Source organism: Euprymna scolopes, chromosome 10 (assembly GCF_053919585.1).
Source record: "Euprymna scolopes isolate OS-2025 chromosome 10, ASM5391958v1, whole genome shotgun sequence".
Classification (NCBI taxonomy): domain Eukaryota; kingdom Metazoa; phylum Mollusca; class Cephalopoda; order Sepiida; family Sepiolidae; genus Euprymna; species Euprymna scolopes.
The window spans coordinates 149,692,497-149,705,448 of NC_136491.1; the positions used below are offsets into that span (position 1 = coordinate 149,692,497).

General features: G+C 37.0%; 1 protein-coding gene across 1 annotated transcript in view; it reads left to right on the forward strand.

The window, feature by feature from the left end:
• Positions 1-6,297, forward strand: part of LOC145286428 (uncharacterized) — a 115,038-nt gene extending 108,741 nt beyond the window's left edge. The window contains exon 4 of the mRNA XM_080135346.1: positions 6,172-6,297. Within this exon, the coding sequence (XP_079991472.1) occupies positions 6,172-6,282 (111 nt within the window). The 3' untranslated portion in view covers positions 6,283-6,297. The remainder of the gene's footprint in view (positions 1-6,171) is intronic.
• The last annotated feature ends 6,655 nt before the right edge of the window (positions 6,298-12,952 follow it).

The following is a 12,952-nucleotide window of genomic DNA, read 5'->3' on the forward strand; positions in this document are numbered from 1 at the left end:
ATATTGTAGTCAGCTGGAAAGCAGGAAAACTGAAGACAATTCCACAGGTGTGCAGTTCTAAGAAAGAAGCTTTATTCATGGAATCTACGTTTAGGTTTAGGCACGGATAAAGAGTGGGGAAAATTGAGTGTTTTAAGCTAGACGAGTGTTTCTTGTGAAAGTTTGGCGAGGGAGGGCCATAGATTAGAGCTCAGTCGAGCACTTTCCATGAAAATAACGATAAAGCAAACTCGCAACGTCTCTTCTGTGAGATAGAAGTTGCAGGGAAGAGAAAAGAATATCTACGAGGCTACGAAGTCTATTTTGAACTCAAGGCAGGACAAGTCCTTTCTAGCAGCTCCTGCCCAGATGTGGCAACAGTACTCCATCCTTGGACGTACCTGGCTCTTATATAGATAGAGAATTGCATCAGCAGTGATCGATCTATTGGATCGATAGAAGGATCCCACCATTTTTCCAGCGGTATTCGCGGTGCAAATAAGATATCTTCCGCATGGCTAACCCAGATGACTTTTCCGAAGGATGGCGTACCTCTTCCAAGTGATTTTACCTCGAGTAACAGTACGAAGCTGGATACTCCACCAGACTAGATGGATTTTGTCCTGTAACTTGGTAAGACGAAGAGACCACATGAATACCATAACATATTTAAATGGACAATTAGAGAAAGAAAATTATGTTAATTTCTTTACTTTTGAGAGGTAAAGAACTTACGAAATATTCGATTATCCATGCATCGCATATAGAGATCAAGTGTTATCACTAGGAAGGGAGGGGCTTCATTTGAGATCATCGACTGAGGTAAAATGAAACAGAAATAGTATAAATTTCACGAAATACTAATATTATCATATCGTATATTTCCTTTGATGCAAGATGTTATATTATGGATAAATACGTCGACAGTAGAACCGGAATGCCGTGTTCAAATTCTGTTGTGCACGAACACCGTTGTAAACCTACAAGAAAATTAAATTGCGGTTAGGGTTCATTAAGTCGGTTGGAATATGCAATGTGGCTTAGCACGAAATGAACGGAATAAAATTCAAATGCATTAAAACAGACAAAATAATTACGATACGCATTGATTTTACAATTATGTTTTGTTTACTAATCTTTGGCAATATTTTATTTTTATTCTCGTTCATTTGGGGGGCGGGGGTCTTTCCTCTTGTCTTTTCATTTTTCCACTAGATCAATTTGTAACAGATTAGCGGCATTTATATTTAACGAACACTAAGTACCCTTTATTGTCGCTAAGACATTCATGAATAGTCGGCAAAATCTGGTCCTTATCACATGCAAGCGTTCTGTACGTGTGAACGTTAATGAGCGTAGCGCAAAAACCCTAATAAAAAGGAACTTTAAGATGTCTAGCGGTATATTTAGACACCAGGAAACTGCTACTATACATTGTGAAACGAATGCATGCAATGCCAATTACGGCAAATGCAACAGTATAAAACAATGGAACATAGAAATTTAAATAATTTTACTGTGCGTTTAAAACTAAGTTAACGTCATATTTTTGTTAACTCAATCGTTCGTGAAAATGCAGATTGGAGTAATATTGAATAGATATGGTAATTAAGCGCAGAACAAATCAATGTGTGTTTTGAAAAAAAAATATATATTCGTTCAATCCGACTAGAATTCGTTAGATAGTATCAAAAAAGTATTCAGTAATCAGTTGTGCACGTTGTACGATTGCATGTTATAAGAACCAGATTTTGCCGACTATTCATGAATGTCTTAGTGATACTGAAGGCTACTTAGTTTTCGTTAAATATAAATGCCGCTAATCTGTTATTCCGATAGTATTGAATATAAAATAAAGTATTTGGAGTAGCTAATCAAAATACTTCTGGAATAATAAAAAGCACGCCGATAGAACGTCTTTGTTTAGGATAATAAACTGTTTAAGATTTAATAGTGGTGTTATATGTCCTATAAAAATGTCACTCCAGTGTACATATATGGCAGTAATAATAAATCATAATGTGAGATTCTTGAGTTTCTAGTATAAATACAAACTTGAGGAAAATGTTTAGCGAAACTACTTGTAAAAGTCGATGAATGTGAACAAAGTATAGTTTCTAAACGAAATGCGTATCAATAATTGGCCCACATCTATGCCGATACAAACTCGCATATGAAACATTTTGATGGAAAACAATAAATGAAATATGGGAAAATCTCGTTTTATATAACATATTATGGAGGTGACTAATAGCCGCAAATAGATATTTTTCTGGCAAAAACTAAACTATCCGAATTATCTAACGAGCAAAGATTCTCGAAAGATTTCTAAGTGCCAATCTGCAAATTTTAAATGGAAGGCAATTGCGATTTGTAAGCCAAAACACTACTTGGTCTTCTCTTAGCAACATGTCTGCCGCCTTTTCGTAATTGACATAATGCTAGACCCTGCGTCTGATGTATTTACAAGCACAATTTTTCGAACCGACAATTGATGCATTTTTTTCTACATGTCTTTATCGATTTAGATTAATGTAAATTTCTTTCAACGAATTCTTAGCAAAAGATTTGTTCATTTTTTTTTTCTCTTTTTAATCTTTTTCTATGAAGAGTGAAAATTGTAAACTACTAAAATATTTTAAATCGATTATGTCTAAGTTTTCTTTATGAATTAGACGTTATAGAAATAAAACATGATTAATTTTACGTGTAGTTTACCGCAAACAAAACATTGTCACAGAGACGTAAGGGATCAGATTTATAGTGAATATAAGTGACACAAAATGTGTATTCACATTTTTTTTACTACTGCTCAACTGTAACATGACATATCGCCACTTGGACGAAAGGGCTACTATTTTGAGACCATACCTAGGAAAGATTAACATGTTGGATTACGTTACATCGAAACTTCTGCATATCAGTACAGTCAGTGTAGCAGGAAGGGAATTTCGAAGTCTCCTTCTTTTTAATGAAGAAACTATTTGAGTAGAAAGCTTTCCGGCACTTAGGATCCCACCAGTGAAGGGGGTGAGATGTTGTTACTAAGTGGGTTTGTCGGGAATATGCACGTTGGGGAAGCACAAGGTCAACGAGTTCATCAGAAAAAATACCACTAAAATATCTGTAAAACAGGCAAAGAGATGCAACACTACGGCGACGGACCAGGGGTTGGAACTTAGTTGACAGTGGGGCATATTAGATTAAAAACTCCTTTTTGGATCCTATCCAAGAGGGAGAGGCTCGTGGTAGATACACCATATGTATCAGATGTGGCAGCAATACTCCATGCATGGGCTACTGGTGGCTTTGTAGCGGTATATGATACTTTTCGGTGTGAGTTCTGCATGTGTAAGAGAGCGCGTATGAGCGCAATATCAGGAGCTGTAAGATAGCTGGCTTGCCGAAAAAAGCACATATGCAAATTAGGAAGTGTGCGAGATGAACAAAAATATAAGGGCACCACGTTGTCTGCAGAAGAGAAAGTACGGTTGAAAAAGATGAACATGAAAAGTCGAAGACGACAAAGGGCTGTCTACGGTCGGCGTGCAGTGGAGCAGGAGAAAAACGCGAACCACGGGAGATGGACATGTGGCCGCGCAGTGGCAGAGATTCTTTAAGCTGATGTCAAGACGAGGAGAAAGAAAAACGGTAATATACGACTTGGATTGAAAAAAAAGGGGGGGGACAGTCGGATTTATTTATTTTTGTTTGTTCCTTTCCGATGATGCAGGACGGCGTGGGATTCCAAGAGAGGTTTAACTGTAACGAACATGGTTCCAGCGTAATGGCTACGTTACATATGTTGGTGCGTGTAGGTCAGGGAAGAAGCTAGCACAGCAGTGGTTTTTCCGAGATCATAGAACGTCTACAATAAAGATATATATATATATATATATATATATATATAAGCTTTAAAACTAAAATGTTGAAGAGCCAGAAAGACAAGTGATACCCTTAAAACGAGCGACCTTTTGTGCTCCAGAATGTATTTTTCTACATAATCAGGACCATCCTTAATGCACTTTTCCCATATCTTGATGCTTCGCTCGTAAAAGTTCGGAGCGCATTTTGTCACTCACATTTCTGTTGCCACTCTAGAATCGATGAACCCATCTTCTAATTTCTAACCTTAACTTCATAAGGTTCGTAAACGTTAAACAGGCACCGGTGAATGTTGATCAGTTCAATTTTTTTCTACAGTCGCATGCCGTCAATATCTGTAATAGAGCAGAAACTTTTAGGTCATGAACGAATAAGTTCACTTATAATAATGCAATTTGCAAGCCTCTATGATCTATTCGAGCGAAAAAAATATATATAGGAGGTATTATTGTTGAGACGACCTCGTACGTTTAGTGAATGCAAGTACAGTAAGTTATTCAGCGGTTAAAAATTTGTAAACATAGCCTGATTAGAAATTGTTTTGTATTATGTCTAGACGTTGCAACAATATTCCATATATAGGTTTTGCAAACATACTAGCAGGTTGTCGTAAACAACACTTGAATGTGTACATATTTTATATTTATTATCATATAGTCAATTTTCTATCAAGTATTGTATCCGATATATTATTTGTATTTTAAAAGTAAAAGTACATGACCTGGGTGGCATCACCTTGAATCGAAACCAAAAATGTAGCTCTCCAGCCTTATTCGTTATTCTGAGGCACTTCCTTACGTATGGAAAGTTTAAAAAAATAAGGTTGTTGAATCTATAAATGTATATATGTCTCATGCGTAGAATAGCACTATAAGTCGGCTTACGCCTATCAAGTTTCAATATTTTTAATTTTGACACCTTAGCAGCTATTTTACCAGCTAAAAGCAAAATCGAATTTTTTCCATGTTTTCATCTCCTATAGTTTCAAGACTGTAGATAAGAAATTGAGAGGCGTTTGATAACCCCTTTCTCGGGGAGATTATATATATATATATATATATATATATATATATATATATATATATATATATTAGTGCCAGGTGATGTCTTTAGATGCCAGATTCTGCAGAATTTTATATAAATCTTCGCCGACAAAGAAAACCTTTAAAGGAGATATATCTTGCATAATTTAAGGCATTTACTCGCAAGATAAGACACAGGATTATTAAAGCTTTCTATAGTGGCTTCTGTCTTTATATGTGACGTAGTTATATCAAAGAAACTGGGAAAAAAGTACCACTTTAAGATAAGAGTCTATCTTCGACATATTTTGCAGGACACTATGGAGGGAGTTGAGTAGCAACATTTCATTACAGTAAAACTTTTATACGCTTTAAAATTTACGATGAATTAGTTAAATATTGTATTTTCACCTCGTCTTGTAGAAACTGGTTTATTTCTCCTTTCCCTTTGCACAACTCAATCAATTCTGCAAAACAATTAAACACCATGAGTAATATTCAAAGAAATAAAGAACTGACGATTAAGAACTTTTACCAAAATGGTTGGATTTGGCATTAAATAACTCTAAAAAGATTGATATCTCATAAAACAAAACAAGCGAAGTAATTAAAATAAAAACTGCAAACTGTTTTTTTTTTTTTTTTTTTTTTTTTTTTTATTACAAAGGCATCACCACATTATCAAGGCCCAGAGGCCACTCAAGGTTCGATTAAGTACTAAAGCTCTCAATTATTAGGCACACACATATATATTAGCTGAACCTTAAAAAACATTTTTTGCGCCAACCTACTATATGGATTGAAGCACAATTCATAAGATGGACTCTCAGATCTTACAGAGTACATAATTTCATGTCTCGGAAATCCTTACCCAAATAAGTAAAAAGGTTATGTCGTACAACATAAACTCCTCTTCAAAAAATCAAGGCTTAGTACATTGTTGATCCTCAAACCAAAAAAAGTAATAACAATGAGAAAAATAATCACGTGTTATGGACTGTTGATAAGTCATTAGGTTCTTTATTCGAGCCTCAAGGTGATTATGGTAAAATAAATTATTTTAAAAGTTCTGGGTAATCGTTGACCAGATAAATCCATGCAGATCAGAAAAAAATATTTTATTCTCTGGTAAATGTTTAAGAAACCACTGAAACTAGTCAGTACAGTAGAAAGTTGATTAGGTTATTTCTTTTTCTGTTTTTTTTTATTTACATTCGTTTTTTTTATATATTATCTAAACTTGTAAAAATATAATGTATTTTGAACATTTTTTTTTTTTTTTTAGTGTTGGAAAACCTGTTCACTCCTTTTCCATGAAACTCACATTTGGAGTCCAATGTGTTTTACAAATATATGCGTAAGTTTGTTTTGCTTGCAGAAAATTGTTAGATCTTGATCGAAGTATTTTAATCCGGCACGATTCTATTTCCTTTTAAAAATCTTACAAGGGTTTTCTTTTTTCTTGGTGGGGAGGGTATAAGATGCGGACTTTTAGCTGTGAGTTTTTTTCTAAAGCAATTTGACGTTTCATTTTGTAAATGGTTTAAGAATACATTCTCATGTTATTTATATTCTATATTTTCAAATAATTTCTGCATTGTCGGAGTGTTATAAGCTCCTTCTAAATTTCACAAGGTCTCAGACCGCCAGTTCTATTGAGACAAAAGGATTCTTCCTTAAATTTTTTATCCCCAACATTTCTTTTTCTATCTTTGAGTATCCATTTTGGTATTGGTCACGTGATAAAGACGTTCTATCAAAGAGCAAGGTAAAACTATTGGAAAATCTGTTCCTGGTGCGATTCAGGGGGAAGAATAGTTATCCTGGGCCCCCATGACTGCAAATACACTGTTCAAGTCTATACATTGTCTTATATTTTTCCGTTTCATTTTTAAGACATATTTTTCAAACTAAATAATATTCCTGTTTTGATATTTAACCACATCTAAAAATGCATTACTGCCTCTCGTCACATGTTAGAAATGTATTTTGTTTCATTTTACTTTCATCGAAGTTTTCGGAAAGCGAGAAACATAGTTGGAAATGTCTTTTCAATTATAAAATCATTTCTCTCTGATAGGCTCATAAGAGTAGTGGTTGATGGACAGAAATCAGATGCCCACAGTATTAATGCTGGAGTCCCTCAGGGGTCCATCCTGGGCCCAACTTTGTTCCTACATCAATGATCTGTCAAAACACGTACTTAGATCATTCGTTGACATCTATGCTGATGACACTACAATCTATGGCAACACAAATGATCAAGTTCTCTGATTCTCTCTCCTCTGATCTTTTGCGCATGGTACCATGGGAGAAGAGGTGGATGGTTACTTTTAATGCATCTAAAACCAAGCTCCTATCTTTACATCATAAACGCTCTGATCCCCCCCCATCTTCCATCAATTGAAATGGATGGCTCTCGTCTAGAAGCTTCATGTTCTGACAAGCTTCTGGGCTTGACCTTCACTCCTGATCTGAAATGGAACACGTACATCAAATCTGTTGCCTAAGTTGCTGTAAGAATGGTGGGATCGTTCTACCGCTCCAGTAGATATCTCACTGCTGATGCAATTCTCTATCTATATAAAAGCCAAGTACTTTCAGAGATGGAGTATTTTTGCCACATCTGGGCAGGAGCTGCTATCCTGCCTTGACAGAGTAAAAAACAGACTTTGTAACTTAGTGGGGCATGCCTTTTTCTCTTCCCTGCAACCTCTTTCCCACAGAAGGGACGTCGCGAACCTGTCTGTTTTATTGTAACTTCAACAGCAAGTTCTCGTCTGAGCTCCGGTCTTTAATCCTTCCTCGCCAATCTTTCTCGGAAAACACCCGTCCAACTGAAACCATTTTCAATAACTTTCTCCACTCTTAACTGTGCCTAAACCAAAACGTAGATTCCATGAACAATATTTCTTTCTTAGAACTGCACGCCCATGGAACTCTCTTCTGTTTGTCTGCTTCCCACCTGACTACAACTTGGATGTCTTCAAGTCTAACATAAACAAATTCCTGATGAATCGTCTCCTTAATTAACCCAATCTACCAAATTTCCATTAACTACTACGATATTATACCATTGATTACTGTATACTCAATAACATTATCCTTGAGTGGCCTTAGGGCCTTGATAAGTGGTGACTCCTATATAAAAAACTGTATCTCTTTGTGAGATACATAGATATTCGAATAGTCTATTAAAGTTCTTATTTCCTTTTACAAACACTTAGTTAGTAAAGTTGAAGATAGTTTTCCTCTCCCCAACTGACCATTTAAATATGTTACAGTATATTTTTCTTGTGTCCTCTTAGTATTACCAGATCTCAGAACAAGAATTCATCCAGTTCGGTGGAGTATTCAATTTCGTGCTGTAACCTGAGGTAATACCATTTGGAGAAGGTGAAGTATTTATCGTAAAATCCTATATGGGTTAGTTTATTTGAGATCTTATTTGGGTCGGGAATATGTTATTTTAAGTAATTGGTTAAGGCTTACTTGTAAAGAAAGTATCTTCAAGCTAGTTTGTTCTGATAGTCATTAGATACTTGAATATGATGTCTAGTAGGAATTCATTTTCTTTTTAGTTGGAATGCCTATATCTGTGTGCGTGCACTATTTCAAACGAGACCCTTCCACTTTTATCAACGGGCATTTCACAAAAACAATGTTGAAGAGTAATGTTTTCAATAACAAAATAAGTTTTCTTCATACACACTTGTGGAATGTTTATACGTGATCTTTTTTCCACTTGTATTATAGTCGCTTCTTCTCACCGTCAGCCTTTCGTCTAGTGGTTGATATGAAAGTAAATTTTCACTTAGAAAGTAATACAAGGGACGTTGGTTCCGTCATCGTTCGACCCATGTTTTGTCTACCATTTGAGCTGTTTCTCTATGCCTAAACTTTCAGTAACTCTTCTTTCATTCAACTCTTGAAACTATTCAGTTTTGCAGATTTCGGTTATCATGCAATCGGTGTGAACTTTGTAATAGTTCACACAAGCTAATTTAATCGGCATTGACGTAATATCCCTAATAACCAGAAATACAAAGGACGTTCCAAAAGTAATACCTCATATTTATTCCGTTCGAATGTATCAGCAGTTTGCAAATTGCATTATTATGACCTAACGTGTGTATTCATAACCTCAGTTTCATCTGTCTGTTGCAGATAATAACGGTGTAAGACTCTAGAAAGCAACACCTGTCCTGAACATGTGTAGGAAGCAGATGTCATTGAATTCATGACAAAAGTGTATTGTGAATGTGTTGACTATGTAGAAAAATACATTTTGAAGCACAAAAGGTCAGTCATTTAAAGGGTATCGCTGCCATCTTCATAGTTCTTTAACTTAAAAAAAAATAGGTTTTACTTTTGAAACGACCCTCGTATAATTTGTGTCCCAGACGCTCGTGCACAGCCATCGTTTTCCGATGGCAAAAATACATTAGGAATAGTGGTATCTTTTTCACAAAGAGCAGAACTATCGATAAGAATCTACGATTAAAAGACACAAGCCGAGTCTTAACAGGATTAGTACAAGTTAAATATTTTACATTTGAAACATTTTCAATTAAAAAAATTAAGTGTATTTACCTTATTTTTTAAGAGATGATCAGCTAGATGAGGATTGCCTCCACGAAAGGACTGGAAACAATGAATGGGATATACCGGATGTTACTTGAGAAATTCATTATCCAAAGAACGGTGCAATAAGTATGTTTGTATTAGACTTGAAAATATCTATACTGTAGTCGACTGGGAAATAAGAATTCGCAATTTCTAGAAATGTTTTTAAGTTATAAATTATGGGCGATCAACAATTCTCCCACTATCCAATAACCATGAGGTTGCTTGCACGGCAACCGTGAAGGCTGAACAGCTTACCTAGTAGTTGGCTTTCAACTACACTTTAGATCCCACAAGCCTCTTATTCCCAAATTTCCTTTTGTGAGAATAAACTACACTCGATGATCTGAAGATCAGATTACAGTCCCGTGATATCGGAAAACAAAGTCTGCAGCTTGAGGCGTATGAAACTGATCTCCTCCATTCTATACTAATAAAGAAATCTTCCGATGAGGTAGTTGCTATTGTCTCCAAACTTTACACCAAATGCTTTGCTGAATCTAGTTTTCTTTATAGCTGGAAAATTGCCTCTATGGTAACGATATTTAAGAATTCTAGTGAAGGAACTGGCCCACTCAATTATTGATCCATCAGCCGCCTTTTGTTAAAATATGTCAATCCTTAATAAATCAAACGTTGGTCCACTATTACATAAAGGCTAAACTTCTTTCTGACCAGGATTGAGGAAAACTTGTGTTTAGATCAGTATATTTGCGATAACACCACGCTCTATAATAGGTGTAAGGGAAAATACTAATGTACACATAGCAAATGTTAATGGATTTGAAAAATGACCTTTAGTCTGTGCCAGAATAGGGAAATAAAGGCATAGTAACATTTAATGCTACTAAGGTTAAGCTTTTTCTGCATCGCTATGCTTGCTTCACAAGTATTTTGACGAACATTTAGCATTTGTACCATATCCACATTAATACACCAAACTAACTCGATAAACAGCAAGATCCCATCACTTCAGAGTTGAGGCTCTTATATGCTGGAAAGCTACTCTAATAGTTTATTTCGTTGGATTGCTACGCTTCCCTCTTTCTTACTTTCCTGGTATGCTAATCTGCACAAATGTAAATCTAATTTTTTTTTTTTTTTTTTTTTATTCAATTTTCACCCCAAACAAGGCACAGTGCCACTTTGAAGCAGGGGGCTACTATTAGGAAATTAATTAGCGGGGTCATTATGAAGGGAGAAGAGTAGAAAGATGTTTGTTAACATTACACATGAACTTCTGCATATCATTGCAGTTGGGAAAGCAGAATCCCGGAAGGGAGTTCCAAAGACCCGCAGTTCTGGGGAAGAAACTATTGGAGTAAAAGGCTTTCTTGCACCTAGGGATCTCCACTGTAAAAGGATGAGACTTAGTAGCTTGTCGGGTTTGTCGGGGGTAGTTACGTCGGGGAGGTACAAGTGTTTGCAGTTCGTCAGAGCATTCACCATTAAAGTATTTGTAGAACAGGCAGAGGGATGCAACATCTCGTCGATGGGACAGAGGTTGAAGCCTAGATGACAGTTCAGGACATATCAGGTTGGCAACTCTTTTTTGAACCCTGTCCAGGAGCGAGAGACAAGCAGCAGATGCACCAGCCCAGATGTGACAACAGTACTCCATACATGGGCTAATGGTTGCCTTATAGAGGTATAGGATACTGGCAGGCGTAAGTAGTTTTCTAGCACGGTAGAGGGAGCCAACCTTCCTTGCAGCAGCCTTGGCAATGCTCTCAATGTATCTATTTCAATTCATATTCCCTGTAAACGTTAGGCCGAGGAGTTTAAAAGAAGTACTTTCAGGCAATGTGTTCTTGGCCTTGCTATTGGTGGTAGAGAAGGTTTCTTGTAATTATTGAAGGAAACAAGCTTAGTCTTAGCAGCATTGAATGAGACCAACCATTTTTGTCCCCATTCCACTACGGATTGGAGGTCATCCTCTAGTGTATCTGCCATTTTCTTGGATATGTGTTCATTTGTTTTCCCCTCATATCTGTTATAGAGAGTGGTGTCATCGGCAAATATACCCATCTCCGAAACAATATTATCAGGGAGGTCGTTTATGAATATCAGGAACAATAGAGGTCCAAGGATAGACCCCTGAGGCACTCCCGCATTTATGTCATATTGTTTGGATGTACGTCCGTCGAGGACAACTTTGATTTTTCTATTACTTAAGAAGGATTTAATTACGTTATGAATTCTTCCAGTGATTTCATATGATCTAATTTTCCTTAGAAGACCATCGTGCCATACCCTGTCAAAAGCCTTAGATATATCAAGGGCCACCGCTCTACCCTCCCCTGTTTTATCCAATGAACGGTATATACGTTCAGAAACTACAGTTAAGATATCTGCTGTTGAACGGGCTTGCCTGAATCCATATTGTTTGTCAGTCAGGAGTTTAGCAGCTGTTAGGTGCTGGACAAGGACTTGATTAACTAAGGACTCAAATATTTTGGCGAAAAGCGGGAGGAGGCTAATGGGGCGATAATTTAGTGGGTCAGTTCTTTCACCAAAATTCTTGAAGACTGGTACCACAGAGGCGGTTTTCCAGCAGTCGGGAAAACAAGATTCGTTAAGGCATTTATTGTAAAGTTTGGACAGAACTGGAGCAACCTCGGCAGAGCATTTTTTTAATAGCACAGCCGGGATGAGATCTGGTCCACATGCTTTTGAGGTGTCTAGGTTTTTTATAATAGCATGTACCTGAGAAGGGGTGATTTTCAAATCGTCAAGTGTGGCGTCTGTTCGCAGAGGAAAATCAGGGAGTAAGTGGTGTACCGAGTTCAGTGTGGAGTGTGAGGCAAACCGACTGGCAAGCAGATTAGCCTTGTCAGTTGCCGTGCAAGCAACCTCATGATTGTTTGTTAGTGGGGGAATAATTGACTGTCCATTATTAACTACGCTGTTGTAGATTTTCCAAAAATCCCGGGTTCCTAATTTCCGTGCTTCGATGCGCTTTCTGGTGGTTTCAGAGTAAGCTGTCTTAGCTGTCTATCACTCTCTTACAATTATTTCTAGCTTCTATGAACTTCTGTTTATTTGAGCTGGACTTATGTCGGTTGAATCTGCGGAACGCATGCTGCCTTTGACAAATGGCAGCTGCACAAGCAGAATTAAACCATTGGGGGGAGTGGGGCTTGCTATAGTATTTCCGTGCGGGAACATGTGCTTCAATAGCAGTTTTGAACCATTCAGTTGTCTCATTTGCACACTGTTCCGCTGGAAGAGTAAAGATATTTTGCCATGGGGCATCTCTGATGAGCTCCCTGATAGCTTCCCAATCAGCCTTTTTGTAATACCTCGTTGTTTTGAGTAGTGGGTCTTCAGTTTTAGGGCGAGAACTTAGGCTGATTTCTACCATTATCACAGCGTGATCAGCATTCCCGAGTGGGCTGTGGGCATTTGTTGTACAGTCATTGGGAACCGTTGTCAGAAAG